Below are 20,309 nucleotides of genomic sequence, written 5' to 3'. Positions count from 1 at the left end.
GACGCGGAGCCGCCGCGGGCTGGGCCGGGCCGCTCGGGCCTCGACGCGCGACCGTCTCCGCCAATGGGCGCGGCGCCTCGGCGCTCGGCTGGCGATGCCTGGCGTGCGAGCCGTCCCGCCCCACGTTCCTGCCGCCCGGTCCAGCACCGCCCCGCAGCTCCCAGCGCAGCCGGAGTCCGGAGGAAGGAGCGCGATCCCCCACGTGGTTGCCCCGGGGTCGGTCCCGCCGGTGCTGCGGCCGTTCGTCCCTGCGCGGTCCCCATCCGCGGCTGGCCGCCGGGAGAGCTCCCCACCCGGTGACTGCCCTCCGCCCCGCCCGCCGCCCCTCACGGCGGGGTCTGCGTGAGTTCCTCACCTGGGGGCGGCCTGCAGGTGAGCCCCCTCCCAGCCGACCCTTCGCCCCGCCCGCGGTCCATCCCAGGTGACCAGGTCCCTCCAGGTGAGCTCCCTACCTGGGCATGGCCCTCCCACGCTGGCTTGCTCCTCCGGCGGCCGCTCGCCTCGCTCCTGGCTGCTCGCTTCCTTCTGTTCCGCAGGGTTTAGCGTGGCCGCGCGAGGACGGACGGGGCTTTGCGGTCCGCACCGGGCTTCCCACGCCCGCTCGCAGGGATCGCTGCGGGCACCGAGGGCCCAAGGTTGACAGATCCGGGAGGGTGTATGGGGCGTCTTTGTAACCAGTTCTGCAGATACTTTTAAAGTACTTTGTAGCTGTCGCCATGGCTGTATAACATTGAATTTAGAAGTTAAATTAGTAGCTGTTGAATGGATATTGGACGTTTCGACAAAGAGGAAGACTGACAGCATTTGACTGTTCTGGCCTCTGAAATAGTGAAGGGTACCGTGCTGAACCTGTCTTTCATCCGATGTTCGCTCATTCCCTGTAAAGATCCCTATTGAGAATTAGCTCTGAAGGTAGGTCTGTAGGATTTCAGACCCCTTAGATTTTAAAAATCCAGCGATCCAGTTCTCAGGATAGCAAATTGTTTGGGTTTGACAGTATTTAAATTGGAATCACGGGGCTGCGATCTTTTCTCGGTATTGCATTGGCCCTATTTTGTTATTTACGATAATTTTATTTCAGTATTAAGTATCATGAAAAACTTTCTCCCTTGAGGAACTGACTTGTTTACTTTTATGTAATGAAAATGACTTAACCTGATATGTTCTCCCCTTTTTACTTTGGCTTTTAGGAAACTCTAAGCTACATTTACCTCAGTTTTATAGGATTATAGGTGGTTGGTATGTTTGTGTTCCTTCTTTATTCATAGTTGTATCCTTCCAGCGTTAATCATGTAACTATATTCTGTAGAGTCTTAGAAGCAGTGTGTGTTGGTAAGTTTATGAAGTTACTGTTGCAGCTGAAAAAACATTCTATCTGTTGGGACTGGGTTTATACTATATTTCTTTTGTATATATTTCTTTTGTATAAGAATATACTATATATTCTTTTGTACTTGTACTATTTCCAAATACTGCTTATTTATCTTTTTTTTTTTAAAGATGATGTTGGGGGGGTAGGAGTTTATTAATTAATTAATTATTGCTGTGTTGGGTCTTCGTTTCTGTGCAAGGGCTTTCTCTAGTTGTGGCAAGCGGGGGCCACTCTTCGTCGCGGTGCGCGGGCCTCTCACTATCGCGGCCTCTTTTGTTGCGGAGCACAGGCTCCAGATGCGCAGGCTCAGTAGTTGTGGCTCACGGGCCTAGTTGCTCCGCGGCATGTGGGATCCTCCCAGACCAGGGCTCGAACCCGTGTCCCCTGCATTAGCTGGCAGATTCTCAACGACTGCGCCACCAGGGAAGCCCTATTTATCTTTTTAAACTGTTCAGTGGGGTGGGTCCTAGTATATACTCTATAGTATGTATTAGAATATTTTTGCAGAAAAAACTCTTTCAGTCTAAAACCATGTGTGAACGAATCTTTTCACAAGTAATTTGAACACTTTGGGTTTTGTTCCATTGAATTCCTGCGCACTGACCTCTGAGGATGTGATGTTTGATCACAGCAGGAATACTTGTATGTGTGTGTGTAATCCATCGTCTGTTTGAATTTCCTCCAAGAAACTCATGGACTCAAGCATCTTATGTATAAACTTCTGCCCAACAGTATTTAATTCATTAGAAAAATATTTTTAAAGGAATATAAGTTATGTAGACAATAAGGTACATAGTGTTCATTTTCTGCTGCCTATTAAGTTTGACCTTAATATTCTGGTCCTTTATATTAAAAAAATATAATTTTTTTCCATTGCTTTAAATTGTAGGTAAAGCACAGCAATGGCCGCTGTTTATTCTGGCATTTCTCTAAAACTTAAAAGCAAGACAACTTCCTGGGAAGATAAACTAAAACTAGCGCACTTTGCCTGGATTTCCCATCAGTGTGTTCTTCCAAATAAAGAACAAGTAAGTTTAATGTGAAAGTTACATTTCTACAACCTAAACTAATGATCACTTATGTAAATTGCATATTGACATTTAGTTAAAATTTAAAAAGATTAAAGGTTGGGGAAGGGAAACATGGTTAGAAAGTTAAAAGTCCTATCAGTGAGATAAAGTAAGTAGTTAGGTATTACATTAACAAAGTTTTTCTGTTACAAAACCTCAGCATTTCGTTTATGTTTGGAAACATCTCTTATATTCTGAATTAAATATGTGCATCAGTGAGCAAATTAGGATTTAGGTTACAGAAGTTAAGTTCTGAGTCTGTTGGCAGCTTCATTTGTTTGTAAATCCTAAGTGATGCTCCATAAGCAATTCTTGTTGGTGCTTTGTTAAACGTCTTTGGAACTTGATGAATCGAAGGCTGGAAGTAGGGAAGCTTTAGCATTTGTAGTAAACTGAGGGGAAATAGATTAGAAACCGATAGATTAGAAACAGATTAGGAACCAAGAAAGACATAGCTCTTTGTTAACATTTCTCAAGCTTATCTGACTAAGAAAAGCAGTTAATACAATGGAGACACCGGGATGATGAGCTCATGCAGTTAGATACTCATTTGCTAGTATTAAGCAGCACAAAATGTGTCAGGTGGATTACAGCCATTGAAATGATGAGGTCCAGTATGTAGAGCACTAGCAGAGCTAGTCGTTTCTAAATCTGGCTGCACCTGAGAATCATTTTGTCTGTTTGACCTGGCAGCCGTGGCAGGCAATTTCATCAAGGTTTCCACTACCCTTCTCCAGAGAGAGTTTTTTCCTTTTAGCGTTTGTCACTATTCGTGTTGTTATTGACAGTTCTGGTGTCCTGAGCTGAAGCCTCACCACTTTTCCTTGTGTTTATGAATAAGGAAACACGTCACAATAATGGAAACTGTTTATGTCCAGCCCTCCTTTTAATACAGCACTTGTGAATCATTTCATAGAAGACTCTCTGTCTTCTGAACAGGGTAAATAGGTTTCGGGATGAAGCTGCAGTTAACTCGGGAAGCCAGGACACAAACCCTGGTCTTCTGACTCTGCATTTTTGCTTTTGTGTGTCATTCCTTTTGTGGCCATTCTGAGCAATTGTTGTTGTGCTTTTAACTTGTAAAACTTGGAAGCAATTAGTTAGAAGAAACCGGTTTCTCTTGAAACTTTTTATTGGCCCCAGATGAAGACACACTTAGTTTTTTGATTGATTCTTTAATAATAAATATTTTAAGACACCAAAATATAATATAATGTTACCAAAGATAAGTTTTAAAGGAGAGTTTTTCCCCCCTGGCAATTGTATTTGGTTATTCGTTTATTTTTAAAGTATATTCCAAATTCAGGTATTACTTGATTGGGCACGACAGTCGTTGGTTGCGTTTTATAAGAAAAAACTTGAACTGACCGAAGACATTGTCGAAAGGCTTTGGATCTATATGGATAACATTCTACATAGCAGAAAATTGCAGAATCTCCTCAAGAATGGAAAGACAATTAACCTTCAGATTTCCCTCCTCAAGGTAATTAACAGTTTCCTGTGTTATCCTATAAGTGTTACACGTATCTCTATTGATTTCCTGTTAATGCTGGAGGCTTATTTGTCTTACGGTTAATGATATGAAGATACAGACAATATCAAAGTAGGGGAGGAGAAAGAAATATTTTTAGAGTTATAATAACGACTGATATTTATTGAATGCATATTGTATGCGCTACACCGTGCTAAGCACTTTATATTATGAAAAGCTAAGAACTTTTTCGTAAAGTGGTTAATTACCTTTTTAGTTGGAAAAGGTAGCCAGCAAATGATGCTACTTTATGACTTTTTTTTTTCACCTTTCTGCTGGACTGGAGGGAGGTCAAAGGCCAAAATCTGGATGAGAATTTCCTCAAAGGTTTTTGGCTCCGTGATTTTGAAGTCTCAGGTCGGGATTATAAACTTCACTGTCAGTATTGAGTATTTTGAAATACTGTGAGAATAGCCAGTGACAATAAAAAGCACAAATAAGGAGTACTGAGCGTGGGCCAGGTAACCTGCCGAAAGTCACACAGAAAGTAAGTGGCAGAGCTGGGATTTGAACCTCCATCTGTCTGATGGCAAAGCCCGCGCTCTACGCTGCAGCCTCACCCACACGAGCGTGTGCGCAGGAGAAAAGCAGTAGAGGCTGGGAACAGAAGAATTAAATGGTTGATGCCTGATGGTTCATAGGCTTTAGTGGTTCTTGAAATTATGTTCTAAATTGTGTCACTTTTTAAAATGATAGACCAGTGGTCACCAAAGTGGGTTATTCTGAATGGTTCTTTGGGAGTGTGGGAAGAAAATCTTACATCTCTATATGTTTTTTAAAAAGTCACTTTAATTTCTATGTATGCTTTATAATTATATAAGATACTAGTGCTATAGTGCATACATATAATTTATAACTTTATCGGGTATAAGTGTGGAAAAAGTTGTATAATCAGAAAAATTTGGAGATCACTGTAGTAAGTGTGCTGGCATTTAAGTATGTGATATCTTTGTTTCGGCTTTTCCAGAGCCAGCAGTTACTCGGATGGAGATAAACACACCTGTGTCCTTGGGCTACTGCTAACTTAACACCTAGGATAAATTTGATTCTCAGATGCCGTGAGGCTGGGAGCAAGTCACTTAGCCTATAAGTGAACTTTGGAACCTGTCTGGCCCTCATAATTTCTGGTGCTTGTGAATTTCAGAATTTTGGAAGCAATAGACTGTGGGTTTGCTGTATGTTAAGTAGTAGCTGGCAGCGTTTACTTTCCTCTTTTAAGAATGCCTTTTGCTTTGGCTTTTTAAATACAAACAGTATGACTGATTATAAAAATGTGTTTTGGACCACAGGATCATAACCCAAGGCCACTGTCCATCTACCTGTAGCATCTAAGTTGAATTATAGGTTTAGGATCTAAGAAAAAGTGAAATCTTAGGAGTTTAAGCCTTATAAAACTCTGCTCTTTAAAAAGGGACAGCAAATTTACAAAGGCACTGAGCCCCTTCCCAAGTTTATACTGGTAGCAGATGGATGTGTGTAGGAGTTAAGACAGGTCCTCTGCCTTCCTTTGGTGCGCTAAGGAAATGCCAAGTTCATTTAGATGTGCGAATCTGGGCATTTCTCTCATTCAGATGAGGGCAAGGAGTGAGTTCACTGATTGTGTTGTATTTTTTGTGTGTACGTGTGGGTTTAGGGTCAGTGATGAGTTTTCTTTTTTTCTTAATGGTCAGATCATCAATGAGAGAATGGCCGAGTTTGCTCTCTTGGGATCTCAGAGGAGCATCTGTGTTGTGCTGAGCTGCTGCCAGGGTATCCTCTCGACACCCGCCCTTGCTGTCATCTACACGGCCAGGCAGGAGCTGACGGTCGACCTGCTGAGCCAGCTGTGCTGGTTGGCCTGTAGGCAGCCGGGAGCCGTGATGCCCCAGTTGTTCGAGGTTCTTCACCTGGCCCTCGGCCTTTACCTCTCGATTCAGCGGCAGCAGGTCAACCCGAGACGCACCTTTGGGGAGGTGACCACACACTTGCTCCAGCCCTGCCTGGTCCTGAGACACTTACTCTTGGCAGGCACGTGGACCCAGGCTGGCCAGGACCTGCTGCGGCCGGCGCTAGGCCGGGACATTAGGAGTCAGATCGAGGCCGTGCTTCGAGGTGGAGCTTTTCAGGCCGAGCTGCTCCCTTCCTACAAAGAGGAGCTCTTGGACCAGCAGCAAGGTGACACGAAGATGGGGGCCATGAAGAATCTCCTAGCGCCCCTGGGCACCGTGACGGCCAGGCTGGTGGATGCCGGCTACTGTGAACCGTCCCTTCAGGCTGCTGTGGTGGCCAACTCCGTGGCCCTGCTGTACAAGCTCTTTGTAGATTCTTACCTCAAGGAGGGGAACCAGCTGCTCTGCTTCAAGGTGCTCCCTCCGCTGTTCGGTTGCTTAAGGATTTCCCACCTGCGGGAGGAGCAGCTGCAAGCCCTGTCTGCGTCTGACTGGACCGTGGAACTCCTGGCCTTGGAACAGCTGCTAAATTCAGTGGCCAGTAGTACTATCTACAACATTGCCACTGACCGGATTCGGCACGGGGAGACTCAGTTCCGCTTCTACCGCCGTCTGGCCGAGACGCTGCTAAACCACCCACAGGCCCCCGTGCCAGCCTGGTTCCGCTGCCTCAAGGCTTTGCTGTCTCTGAATCATTTGATTCTGGAGCCAGACCTGGACGACCTGTTGGCTTCAGCTTGGATCGACGCAGAAGTCGCAGAGTCGCGAACCCAGAAAGCCCAGGAGGCGCTGATCGGTACACTCTTCCAGACGTTCGCCAAGCTCCGGCAGGTGCCCCGGCTGTTCGGGGAGGTGCTGGGCGTGATCTGTCGCCCCGCGGCCGAGGCGCTCAGGCTGCCCGTGCTGTCTGCGGGCCCCGCTGCTGTGCTCCGCGAGTGCCTCCCGGATCTGCCCCCGAGCCAGGTCCTGGACGTCTGGGCCCTCATCCTGGAGAGCTTCCAGTCTCTGGTCCTGCCTGATTTGCAGGGTGACATGGACATGGCCCTGAAGTCGCTGTCACTGAGCTCGCTGCTGCACTGCGTCATGGTCCACGCGCGGAGCCTGGATGGCGACTCGCCCCTGCCCGTGGTCAGGCGCACGCGGCGCACCATGGACAAGACGCTGCGGGGCCTCGTGAAGCCCCTGCTGGACCTCCTCTGCAAGCCCCAGCCCTCGGTGCCCGAGCCCTGGCAACAGAGAGTCGGTGACTCTGCGCTCCTGCTCGCCCACACCTGGGCCCAGGTGGACACTGTGCTGGGCTTGAGCTGCGACCCGTATCGCTCTGAGCCCGGGGCCCTCGCGGGCACCGCCCCGGAGCCCTCGAGCCTCCCCCCGCTGCTCCCGGGCGTGGAGGCCAGGCAGTGGAAGGAGATAGAGGAGTTTGCGGCTCAGTCCAACTCCCTCGGCAGGTACTGCTTGGAGCAGCTCCACCTGCAGAGGATGAAAAACACCTTGCTGCAAGCGAGCGTCCAGTCTGAAGAAGCCCTCCTTGCTCTGAGGCGCGATGCCGCCTACATCCTGGGCTCCGGGAGAGCGAGCCTGACCCGGGGGACGACGGCCTCCTGGGACGGCCAGGTGGGGACAGTGAGTGCGCTCACCTACCCCGTCGCCCACTGGCACTTGGTCATGTCCAATCTCACGATCTTAGCATCCTATCTTTGTCCAGACGACCTGCGGTACCTGGCCGACATCCTGCTGAGAACTTTGCCAACGAGCAAAGCCCAGGAAGGCCCGGCGGAGGAGGAGCCAGACATCACACTTGAAGAAATATCGAAGGCCGTCCTTCACAGCCCTCTCCTCCCCGAAATGCAGTCCCTCCACTCTGCGCTCTTACTGCGCGTGACTGCGAGCTGCGCTGGCATCCTGTGTGCTGGCGCCCAGGGGGGCCCTGCTCTTCTCCGCCAGCAGCTGCCCTGGCTTTTTGAAGGGGATTATGCGGTCGTGGCTCACGGGGAAAGCAGATTTCCAAAGGTCGGGTCGGAAGGTGTAGAGCCAAGGGGAGAAATCGCCCAAAACTTACTCTCCTTGGCCAGGGGTGACTCCCCCGTCCAGCTGGAGGGAGAGCAGCTGGAGAGCATTCTTCGGCTTTTGGAGGTTCTTTCTGCTCTGCAGCTGGACAGCCTCCCGCCCCCCTGCCACGTGCATTGTGTTCTCCTGCTGCTGTCCCTGGCCGGCACCGTGCTGGGCAGTTCTTGCTCCCCCTCGCTGACCCTCAGGTTCTTGATGACGTGCTACCGGCTTCTCGGTTACCTGCAGAGAGGGAAGAGCGCCCAGTCGGTGCTCAGGGTCATGTACGTTAGCGATATCTTTGAGATCACGCTGACCTCCTTGTTCAAAGCCAGTAGGAGGTTTCTTGTGGACATGGACGACCCCTCTTGGCTGGAATTCCTCCAGGTGGTGGGGACGTTCTTAGAACAGCCACTGCAGGTGCTCCTCCAGAGGAAGCTCAGCCCGGAGCTCAATTTTGGGAAAATCCTTGCGTTCCTCTCGAGTTCCCAGCTGCGCCCTCAAGCAGCTCCAGGCACACGGTCGGAAGATCAGACACCTCTGGGCCAGCAGCTCCTTCTGGTGTCCTTAACCAAGCTGTGCCAGGCGCTGGGGCCTTTGGTCAAGGAGCAGGAGCAGCACGAGGCTCTGGAAGCACCGCGTGAGCTGTTGCAGGCGGCTGTGGTACAGGCGGGGGCCGTGCTCCAGCTCTGCACTGCCCGCGGGGCCCGGGGCTGCCGCCTCCCGCCGCCCGTCCTCTCGTCGGTCGCCTCGCTCTTGGAGGCCGATGTGGCCCTGTGCTCTGGGCACGGCGGGACGGACCACGTGCTGCTGCCCCATGCCGCCCTCTACCAGGCTGTCTACTCTCAGATCCTGTCGGAGTTGCCGGATCTAGCAGGAGACACCCCATCTCTCCAGGCAGCTGTGCAGTTTTTGACTCTGTTCTTTTTAGCCCCAGAACTGCACCCCCAGAAGGAGTCTGTGTTTACCTCTGTGTTTCAATCTGTGAGAAAAGTCCTTGCAGGTGAGACGTTTTCTCTTGAGCTAGTTCTGTACCGTAGAGCTTTTGGTGAGAGGTCGCTAAGCGGCAGCCAGGTGAGTTGCTCCCCCTCTCCTTTTTGAAGCAGGTCTGCATTTCCGAAGGTACCACACGACGACCTGGGAGAAACTCTCCCTCCCCGGAGTTCGTTTCTGGTGTCTGCCTTCTCTGCACCTGTAAGCAGTTACCTTCACAGTTGTTTTACCTGCTTTTTAGACAGACAGCAGCCTTCTAGGTATATTGTTTTGCACTTCAGTTTTTCACTTATTTTGGAGATTGTTCTAGTTTATAGTTTTGAACCACTCTTCTCTGTTTTAGCCTTTTTCTGTCCTGGCCCCAGAGGTCAACATAGACAGTTTCATCTTTATTCGTAGGCCCTTCAGTATCAGATCTTCAGCGCCGTCAGTGGACTTCAGAAAGATAAAATCTGCCAACTTTTCAAAACTCCAAGTGACTTAATTTATAGGGAACCTTATAAAATTCCTTGAGGGTAGGACATCGTCCCGCAGGTCTCAGAGTGGTACCGGGCGTCGTGGGGCTGTGGGTGCTGATTGGACAGAGGCTCAGCCTGTGATGTCATCGCAGTGTTGTAGTCGGATGTCACCCTTGCAGGGCAGCTAATCAGGACTGAAAACCCAGCCGGTGTCTTCATTCTCTCCAGCAGGACAGTCACTACCTGCTGTCCCCGAGGTCAGAGGTTGGCAGGCTAGGGTCCGTCCCTAACTTGAGCTCATCAGGGTGGCACTGTTCCCAGTTGGCGTGGGTCCATTTTCTTCTTGTTTGGCTGGTACTGAGGTGGAGGCTAGCTAGGGTAGGCCTCTGAGGTGGGGCTGGGGAGTCTGCCAGCCTAGCCCAGCCATCACAGCACACACAGGTGTTCTCTGGGCCCTGTAGGAAGCAAGGCCGCCTGGGCCAAGGCCAGGGCTGGGGTGCTGTAACCTGAAGGACACTCTGCTGCCCCCCTTTCTGATCTGCCCTGGTTGTGGATTGACTGAAAGGCTTCGGTCTCACGTGTTCTGTCTCACCCTGTCAGCTGCTGTCTTAGGGAACGGTGTCACCTTAGTAACGGGGGCTGAAATTCAGTCCTCTGTTAACACTGGTTAGAGCATTCTAAACGAACGTCCTAAGATATGGCCCCCGGTGGTCCGAAGCTCTGACTCTCCTGCCCCTTCGTTAGACAGAATGCAGTGTTCCCCTTTATCCCTGCAACTCCCTGCAGAACGCAGTGTCCGCCTTTATCCCTGAAATGGAGGTGGCCCCTAAGTCCTAACTGTGTGTCCTTGGACTGCTGGTACCTTTGACTTTGGGGGCAGAGCCGCGGTCGGGAGTGAGGCCAGCCACCCCACTGCTTCCCCAGATCACAGGCCTGAGCACTGCCCCAGGGCCCAGGCCTCAGGCACCTGAGCTGCTAGACTGGGCCTAGAGAAGGGACCAGGGTGGTGGGAGGTCTGGAGCAAAGGCCAAGGGGGGAGTGGCCCAAGGCTTTGGGCTGGGAGAGGGAGGGTTAAGGTGACCACCTGGGTCCTCGGGGGTGATTCAGGTAGGTTTCAGCTCAGAAAAATGAGCATTTTTAAGAAATGCTCTCTGACAGGAGAATCAGCTGCCTCAGTTCAGTTATAAGAACCCACCCGTTTTAAAAATGCTTCATATACATGTGGAACTGTGTCCTCCTCTGGCGATGACTGAGCTGTTGATTTTGCCTTGTCTAATTCAGTAAACAGACGTTCACACAAGTTACCTGAGTCACAGGGTGAGGAAAGGCTCTGAAATGACCAGAGCGGTGGATTGTGCAGGCAGGCGAGGCCTCCGCCATGGGAGGTGGGTGAAGGGAGGGCGGGGAAGGTGGCAGTGCCGACACTCAGCCTCCCAGGGATGGGAGTCTGCGGTGCCCTTTCTTTGATTTGCCAACCGCAAGAGTTGGTGCTGTTCTACCCATTTCACGGATGAGCAAATTGAGGCCCAGAGAGGTCCTGCATCCAGGATCTTAAGTTTGTGGAACACTTGGACCTAGATGTTCTCTCTTGAAGCCTTGGTCCCGCCCACCCCCTGTAAGCAAAGACTGGGGCGTAGGAGTGTCTTCTGCAGTGTGGGATAGTCTGCTGGCTGGAACGGGGCTGGAAAGTTACTCTGGAGTCAGATTGTAAAGGGCCTTGAACTCCCTAACCGTGGGCTCTCTGATGAAACCTGGGGACACTGGGTTTACTTCAGAAGACTGTCCTGCATTAAGTGGGAACAACTGGGTGACTGCAGCGGGCAGTCCCCACAAGCTTGGGGTTCTTTCCATCTCTTCAACATCCCCGTCTGTGTTAAAGCACCACCCCACCCCTGTGCCCCTATTGATTTTATAAAAGAATATAAGCAAAGTAGAAAAAGAGTATAAAGAAAGTGCCGGTCACCTGTCTCTCATGGTCCAGAGACAAGCCCAGCTGAACATCATCTTCCTCCTCATTCTCTCGGGCTTTTCTCCGGGCTGGGTGCAGGGCACAGGTGCCGTGGGCAGGGCACAGGTGCCGGGTGCAGGGCACAGGTGCCGTGGGCAGGGCACAGGTGCTGGGTGCAGGGCACAGGTGCCGTGGGCAGGGCACAGGTACCGTGGGCAGGGCACAGGTGGCACAGGTACCGCGGGTAGGGCACAGGTACTGTGGGCAGGGCACAGGTGCCGGGTGCAGGGCACAGGTGCCATGGGCAGGGCACAGGTGCGTGGGCAGGGCACAGGTGCCGGGTGCAGGGCACAGGTGCATGGGCAGGGCACAGGTGCCGGGTGCAGGGCACAGGTGCCACGGGCAGGGCACAGGTACCATGGGCAGGGCACAGGTGGCACAGGTACCGCGGGCAGGGCACAGGTACTGTGGGCAGGGCACATGTGCCGCGGGCAGGGCACCGGTGCCGTGGGCAGGGCACACGTGCCGCGGGCAGGGCACAGGTACCGCGGGCAGGGCACAGGTGCCGGGTGCAGGGCACATGTGCCGCGGGCAGGGCACCGGTGCCGCGGGCAGGGCACACGTGCCGCGGGCAGGGCACAAGTACCGCGGGCAGGGCACAGGTGCCGGGTGCAGGGCACAGGTACCGTGGCAGGGCACAGGTGCCATGGGCAGGGCACAGGTGCCGGGTGCAGGGCACAGGTGCCGTGGGCAAGGCACAGGTGCCGGGTGCAGGGCACAGGTGCCGTGGGCAGGGCACAGGTGACGGGTGCAGGGCACAGGTGCCGGATGCAGTGCACAGGTGCCATGGGCAGGGTAGAGGTGCTGCAGGCAGGGTACAGGTGCTGCGGGCAGGGTAGAGGTGCTGCAGGCAGGGCACAGGTGCTGCAGGCAGGGTACAGGTACTGCAGGCAGGGCACAGGTGCCATGGGCAGGGCACAGGTGCCGAGTGCAGGGCACAGGTGCCGTGGGCAGGGCACAGGTGCCGGGTGCAGGGCACAGGTGCCGGGTGCAATGCACAGGTGCCGTGGGCAGGGCACAGGTGACGGGTGCAGGGCACAGGTGACGGGTGCAGGGCACAGGTGCTGCAGGCAGGGTACAGGTGCTGCGGGCAGGGTACAGGTGCTGCGGGCAGGGCACAGGTGCTGCAGGCAGGGTACAGGTACTGCGGGCAGGGCACAGGTACTGCGGGCAGGGTACAGGTACTGCAGGCAGGGCACAGATGCCATGGGCAGGGCACAGGTGCTGGGTGTGAGGGGGTGGTGTCATGCTGTGCATGTGCCCTGCAGTTTTGACCTGCACCGTGACCGTTCCTGCGTCCCTGAGATGCTGACCTTTAGCAGCTGTGCACCATTTCACCTGCCCCTTGTCTATCACAGCAGTTTTGTTTTCCTCGCAGATCCTGCGATTCCGGTTCAGGTAGTTGAGGAGATAGAGCCTCATTTGGGAGCCTTGTTCACCCAAATGTTAGAGGTTGGGACGACAGAGGACTTCCGGATGGCCCTGCAGAGTATCCTCCAGGGACTGGACGTCAGTAACACGTGGAGAGCAGATCTGCAGGTGGGTTGCTCCTTTCTCTCTTGCGCGGCAGCACGTAAGTGATATGGGCTTCAACGGGAAAAGTTACTTGCAATGCGGTGTCAGCGCTGAAACTAAACAAATGTGCAAAGTCAATCCGTACTTGTATACTGACCCGTAAAAAGTTCCATTCACATCCATTGTGTGAGACCTCTCACATCGTACTTCTGCTTTTACTTGGTTTGGTCACATAGCCTGGGTCCCATTTGAGGCTCTTTCAGGGTGACGAGCTGCCCTTTGGTCCTTAGCCCCCTAGTCTGTCTGGTAGTTGCTAACAAAGCCCCTCACTCCCACTAGGCCTGTGTGTCTGGGAGGCTCTGCGCGGAGCTGATATGCTCGAGTTTGGTCCCCTGAACGACCCTGAGTGCCGGACCGGCCAGAGGCTGTCCCTGCTCGCACAGGCAGAGGAAGGCTGGGAGCTCACTGTCTGGGCCCAGGGTGGCGGCCCAGGCCTTTTGGTTCTGAGCTTTCTCTGCCGTATGAGTGGCTTCTTGACTGCTGGTAATAATTGGCACCCAGGAGCTGGGTTTTGCTTTGGGTGGGAGGAGAGCTGGAGAGAGCAGATTGGGGGCAGCAGGGAGGACTTACATCTCCTCTGTGTGAACACGAGGCCCATCTCTGCTGCCACCCTCCTCCCTCTGGAAGTTTTCACCGTGCGTGTGCAGCACGATGGGCTCAGCTTTGAGAAGGCCTCTGGGCTTCCCTTCAGCAAGCCAGGGGAGACAAACCATAAACTTCTACGTAAGCCCGTCAGATGGTCAGAGGAGAGTCGTGGAGGAGGTGAGGCTGAGCTGAGGTCAGAGGTGGAGAGGCTTTGGGTGGGGCTGGGGGGCGTTGCTATGGAGACAGGGAGGGGATAGTACGTGCACAGCGCAGTGAGCACAGGTGAGTGCCAGGAGATGGGGGATGGGGGCGCCAGCCAGCAGACCCTCAGTGGGGAGACACACGGAGCTCAGGCCGGGTGGGGGTGGGTTGTGGTCAGAGGGAGCAAAGGGCAGAAGCCAGGATTTCGTGGTGTGGGCTCTGCAGCGTTAGGGGCAGGAGGAAGGGGCCGATGGTTGAAGCGGATGCTGAGAGATGCCCAGCACGGGTCACTGAGTCCCTTCCCCTCCCTTCCCATGGTCGGAAACCGTCACCTGTCATCCCGGCACCTGGTCTACTTGTCGCACGTTGTCCGTGTTTCCTTTCACCCCTAGGCACGTGCCGTTCTCGCGGGTGAGTTACAGCGGCCTCCTCTTCCGACGCCACTTTGACGAGACGGGCCTCTGATAAGATCGCCGTGGCCTCCTGTGTTTCACTGTCCTGGCACGTTTACGTGTTCGGTTTAGTGAGACGCTACAGAGAAGGCCCTTCCTTTGCCGCAGTCTGCTCACCTTGTTCATTTCTTCCCGCAGGTGACGGGAAGGGCACCACGCTCAGCACTTGACTCAAGCTGGGTCTCGTCCCTGCCCCAGCACAGGGCTCTAATGGGCTCTGCTTTGTCACAGCACCATTGACCAGCCTGCTTCCCGAGCTGGGCTTCCCGAGAGAGCTGGTTCCTCCTACTGCTGAGTGTTTTCCCTTGTCCCCTAGGCTGTTTTGTCGGCTGTGACGTTGGTCAAGTTGCTCTTGAACTGCCCGTTTGGTGGCGAGAAGGCCAGTTTGTTCTGGCGTGCGTGCCCACAGATGGTCATGGCTCTAATGGTGAGTACCTCTGGGTCGTGCGTCCCCCTGCCCCTGCCTTTCACGTGCAGACGGGGCGGCGCTTCTGCTTCTGTCACGCTCTGGTTTTATTATGCAGAGTGTGTTTCCGGGGCCGTGTCCTGAAGACGGCTGTAACCACATTGCTTTTCTGTCTGGGTGTCCAGGCAGCACCTCTGTCTGGTTGCACACGTAGTGTCATCAGTAGATGTGATGTGAAGGCCCTTGGGCGTCAGAAAGCATTCGTGGTCCGTAATGGAAGGAACATGGTGCCCACAGGAGGCTTCCATTTAAATTAGGTGACAGGAGAAGGAGTCCCGGGCCTCTCTGTGTCCACACGAAATTCTGTGGGCAGTTTAGTGCATTCATTCGCGTGTAGGAATATGTGTGTTTAAGTGACGATTCAGTGAGGAAAAAAATGGGTCTAGACTAGGATAGTAATGTTGCAGATAGACGATTGTTAATCCCATGCAGACGTTAAATTTTGGTACATGTGAACATACACAGTAGTCACATGACTTTTTGTTTCATTAGAACAAAAGCCTGGTTCCGGTGGGCGCTGTCTGTGTTCCTGCTCTCAAAAGAGTCTGGTGTCAAAAAAAAAAAAAGAAAGTGGAGGGGGGGCTTCCCTGGTGGCGCAGTGGTTGAGGGTCCACCTGCCAATGCAGGGGACACAGGTTCGTGCCCCGGTCTGGGAAGATCCCACGTGCCGCGGAGCAGCTGGGCCCGTGAGCCATGGCCGCTGAGCCTGCGCGTCCGGAGCCTGTGCTCCGCAACGGGAGAGGCCACAACAGTGAGAGGCCCACGTACCGCAAAGGAAAAAAAAAAAAAAAATGTCTGGTGTCAGTATTCCCAGACTTGGGTTCGGAAGAGCAGTGCCTATTTGACCATCATTATCAACCCTGATTATAGCTTGTGCTACGTGAGAGCATTGCCTTGGGTTAGCATATTCTCAGGGCAAAAGGGTCTAGAGAATAGACATTGCTTTCTTCTCTGATCTTTTGTTTTGTTGCTTTGTTGTTTCCCTGGGAATCTGCATTAGTGGACGAAGCCCATTTGTACTTAGGTGTATGTAGGGGGAACATCAGGAAGAAGGGGGGGAGGGGGGAACAGGGCCCAGGGCAGTGCCTGGTCAGTGTTGGCCGAGCGCATAGTAGGGCCACGTGGATATAAACACCAGGCTAGGCGTTTAGGTCACTCTAAAGGGGATAGCACAGCGTCAGCACAGCCAGGGCACCCAGGAAAGATGATCACTGTGAGAGGCCCCAGACGGCCTCAGCTGGGGTGCTGTTTACAGCTGGCCGTGTGAGGAGGGCTGTCACAGGTGGGCTCGCGCAGGGTACCCAGGTAAGACTTCGGGCCACCCCTCAACTTCAGTCTCTGCTCTGTATTCTTTAGAACAATAATTGACTGTCTTGAACTAGAGCTGTCCTTTATGAAATGTAACAGATGGAGTTGAATTATAGACATTTTAGAACAAGGATCTTTTTGGGAGAATATTGTTATGTGTGTGATGTGAAGTTTTTTTATTCTGAGAAAGTAGATGAATCAACTCTTCTATGAGAAATTACTTCTCTTCGTGGTAGGCGCATCCGTCAGAGGGTGTGGACCGAGACGGCCACGTCCCTTGTAGGTGCCGCCCAGGGGGTTGAACGCTGGTCTCCTTGTCTCTCTGAACTGCCCAGTGACCACTCGGGTCACTTTGGGGTCTGGACGTTCTTCCCTCGGTCATTTTGGGTTTGGGGCTGTTTCTCCGGAGAATCGCCTTCATCTTCTGTCCCTCGTTCCTCGCCCTGTAGCTGCAGACCCGAGAGGCTTGTCGGGAACAGCCCGTGGCGCCGGCACTGGTGGGGCCCATCTTGGACGTCCTGGCTGAGCTGCTGAGGCAGGGGGAGGGGGCCATCGGCAACCCGCACCACGTTGGCCTGGCCTTCGGCGTCCTGCTGGCCGTGCCCTTGGATGCCCTGAGGCCCCCCGAGTATGGGCACATCTTCCCGCGGGTCCACAACGTGCTCTTCTCAATCCTGCAGTGTCACCCGAAGGTGAGGAGGACAGGGCGCCCGCTGGGCAGGGAAACGCATCCTCGAGAAGAGCGGCGGCGTGGGAAGGACAGTGGTTTGCGGAACAAACTTCCGGCTTCGAGTAATTTCTAGGGCCCAGGCGGCTTCTCAAGCACAGAAGTATGTGACCTTCACATCAGGCTGTATTGGACCTGACACTTGGAACATGCCTGTGTCCTGGGTGTTTCTGGAAGCCCATTAGAAATTATTCTGTTTTTGCAGATCATATATTTAAATGTCACTCACTGGCGTAGATCTCTCGGGTTTATAATTCAGTTGCATGTAGGGAGTGAGCCATCCTGAGTTCCGGTCTTACAGTGTGCTGCTTTTTAAATAAAATGAGACTAGGAGCAAACGCCCCGTAGAAGAGATTCCAGTTTAGCCACCATTTATTGAACGTTTGCTGTGTGTCTCCTTTCACCCCTACAGCAAGTCCGTGTAGTCGGTGGCAATCCCATTTCATTGGTAGAGAAACCAACGCTCAGAGCTGCTGAATGATTTGACCAGTGTCACCCAGCTGAGTCTGAATTTTAGCTACAAGACTGGATTTCCTTGGCTGGTGTTCATTTGTGCCTCTGCTCTACGTGGGAAGCGTGGGAACTTATAAATAGGACAGATACACATATACGTAGGCACGTTCAAATATTTTTTAAGTGTTTTGATGTTCTACGGTTGGAGACCTGCCAGCAGTGCAGTTTTTAAAAAATTTATTCTCTGGTAAACTAAGCATTCCATCCAGTGTCCTCCCCACTTAAGAATCGCCTTCGGCCCTGCCTATCTTGGGAGGCTCTTTGTTAGAGCTCTGCTGATTCTTAGATTTTTGTGTGACCGTAGAATGTAAATGCAACACCAATCAATTACAAACTGACACCGCAGATCTTGCAAAAGATTCAGGATTTCATGCAGTTGAGGAAAGTGACGTTGGAAAACTGTGTGCATCTCCTGCAAAACCAGTGAGGAATGACCATTGAGCAGAATTAGACCATTTAATGAAAGGAGAGAATTGACAAGGATAATGACACGGTATTGCAGTAAAGAAGGATGTGACTTACGGCAGCTCACACTCACTGCCCGCGGGGCAGACTCAGGGGAGCGGGGCACACGCGTTGGGCTGTGTGGGCGGTGGATGGGGGTTGATACGGGCCCCCGGCTGGAATCGGCTTGGGTAAATGTGCAGGGAGCAGCACAGAGTGAGCCCAGCCAGGGTCCCCGGCAGGGCGATCCGCAGCTGGTGCCATGCTGAGCTCTTGACGTGTTTTAACTTATTTAACCCTCACGACAGCCTGTTATTATCCTCACTTTGCAAATGAGGAAACAGGCACAGAAAAGGTTCAGTGTTCTGTCCGGGATTGCATATTAAGCCAGGGTGTGAACTCAGATGGGCTGGCCCTGGATTTGTGTGCATTTAATCACTGTGATAGCAGAGGAGGAAGACGGGGCCTCTGGAAATGTGATGACGCCCTGCAATTCTTTGGCAGAAATGACCTCTTTCTGAACATGTTGCTGAAGCTGATAACTTGACATAAAGAATGTGGTGTTATGCTCTCCAGACTTTGCTTGGATAAACTGTACCCAAGAAAAGAGTCCCGACACTTGATTCACTCCTCGTTCACCCTGAGCCTTAGAGCAGTGCCGCCCAGTAGAACTTCTCCTGGGCGGGCGTGTTCCGTATCTGCACCACCCAGCACAGGAACCGTTGGCCACACGTGTCTTGACTACGTAAAATGTGGAATTGTATGACTAGGAACTGAATTTTAACATTAATTAATTAACATTTCAGTGGCCACATGTGGCTCATGGCTGCCTTATTGGACAGTGCATTGCTTTGATCATGATCGCAGGATGGTTGAGTGTAAAAGAAGCCTTTTGGGCTTCCCTGTTGGCGCAGTGGTTGAGAGTCCGCCTGCCAATGCAGGGGACGCGGGTTCGTGCCCTGGTCCGGGAGGGTCCCACATGCCGCGGAGCAGCTGGGCCCGTGAGCCATGGCTGCTGAGCCTGCGCATCCGGAGCCTGTGCTCCGCAACGGGAGAGGCCACAACAGTGAGAGGCCCGCGTACCGCAAAAAAAAAAAAAAAAAAGAAGAAGCCTGTTTTATAACTTTCATATCATTTTTCAAGATAAAGTCCCAGCCAGGCCTTTTCATTGCTAAAAAATGAGAAGTTTTGTTTCTCATTTTAAATGGATTTGCTTTATGTAATCTTTTTCTCAAGTGGCAATTATACTTGAATACACTGGCTACTGTATGTTTTGTTATTTATTTCTACCCATTTCCAGAAGGCACCACTAACAGAGTAAAAGACAGATTCAGCAAAGTCTAAACTAGGATTGCTGCATTAGATTCCTAAAGTTATGCAGCATGGAAGCCCCACCCCGAACCATGAAAACGGATGTAAAAGAGTTAAGTAAGTAGGGTGAGCATTTCCCTAGAAAATCCTGGCAAAAAGGAGTTGCCACACTGTTTTGAGTGTCCTGATAGGTAAGGTTAAGAAGGAAATAAATATGAACTCCTTTAAAGTAGATCTTGAAATAAACTGTTGCCTACATATTTTCATAGTCTTTTGTCTATCGTTGCAGGTAATGCAGAAAGCCATCCCTTCTTTCTTGAACTGTTTTCATAGACTGGTGTGTTCAGTTATACGCGAAGGGCGGCAGAAAGACAAAGGTAATTCAGAGTAACAGTATCAGATACCGATTTCAAATGTGTTTATTTTACAGGTGTCTCTGGCCACACATGTTACGGAACATAAAACCACACAGTTGAGTTTACGTAAGAGAAATATTCAGATCATCAAATGAACACGTAAACAATTTAAAAAATTTCAGACTGTGACATTTTTTAACTGTATCCACAGCAGTGAATGCATTTAACATCCCCTAATTGAAATAGTTCTTTTCTGGAGAAAAAAAGTATCTAGATTCAGGAAATATTTACTCTTATTTACTGGGGATATAAAAGCATCTACAATTCCATCCTTGCCCTTACAGAGCTCATAGTTTAACGGGGAGATGAAGGAGGAACGGGCAGTGGTGGAGCCAGCTTACTGCTCATCTTATAGGGGGGCAGAGTTCCTGCAGCTCACTGTTCCTGCTGCATCTCAGCAAGGTTGTTTTGTTTACCAATGGAGCAAGCTGCCATATGACAATCGCATAAATTATGTGTACAGCTTGTTTTCCAGCCTGGAGGTTTGTTGATTCTTGCTAAATTTCTAATTCGGGGGAGAGTCTCATTATTTAGAAATTTGCATATTATACTGTGCATTCCAAAAGTCAAGTTCATTGACGCCTAACTTACGTGTAACAAACTGCATCTGTTTACAGTATATACTTTAATGAGTTTTTGTGTGTGTGTGTGTGGTACACGGGCTTCTCACTGCTGTGGCTTCTCCCGTTGCGGAGCACAGGCTCCGGACGCGCAGGCTTAGCGGCCATGGCTCACGGGCCCAGCCGCTCCACGGCACGTGGGATCTTCCCGGACCGGGGCACGAACCCGTGTCCCCTGCATCGGCAGGCAGACTCTCAACCACTGCGCCACCAGGGAAGCCCCTTTAATGAGTTTTGATGGGTAAATTCGTGCGGGGAAGCACCACCAACAGTCAAAACACAGAG

At 51.9% G+C, this 20,309-nt stretch overlaps 1 protein-coding gene across 7 annotated transcripts in view; it reads left to right on the top strand.

Moving 5' to 3' along the window:
- The first annotated feature begins 27 nt into the window (after positions 1–27).
- The window catches only part of URB2 (URB2 ribosome biogenesis homolog), a 38,124-nt gene continuing 17,842 nt past the window's right edge, over positions 28–20,309 (top strand). For 4 of the 7 annotated variants that reach the window (XM_019941604.3, XM_019941610.3, XM_073793672.1 and 1 more), the window contains exons 1-8: positions 28–439; positions 2,262–2,400; positions 3,749–3,925; positions 5,644–8,950; positions 12,785–12,945; positions 14,536–14,646; positions 16,443–16,685; positions 19,278–19,365. In XM_019941604.3, coding sequence (XP_019797163.2) covers positions 2,275–2,400; positions 3,749–3,925; positions 5,644–8,950; positions 12,785–12,945; positions 14,536–14,646; positions 16,443–16,685; positions 19,278–19,365 — 4,213 coding nt within the window. In that variant the 5' untranslated portion in view covers positions 28–439; positions 2,262–2,274. Of the gene's footprint in view, positions 440–469; positions 913–2,261; positions 2,401–3,732; positions 3,926–5,643; positions 8,951–12,784; positions 12,946–14,535; positions 14,647–16,442; positions 16,686–19,277; positions 19,366–20,309 lie in introns of those variants that run through there. The other 3 variants (XM_019941607.3, XM_019941605.3, XM_019941606.3) reach the window with 3 other exon arrangements.

Source organism: Tursiops truncatus, chromosome 16 (assembly GCF_011762595.2).
Source record: "Tursiops truncatus isolate mTurTru1 chromosome 16, mTurTru1.mat.Y, whole genome shotgun sequence".
In the NCBI taxonomy this organism is placed as follows: Eukaryota; Metazoa; Chordata; class Mammalia; order Artiodactyla; family Delphinidae; genus Tursiops; species Tursiops truncatus.
The sequence above is the reverse complement of the archived record's forward strand: the minus strand, read 5'-3'. Positions and strand labels throughout refer to the sequence as shown.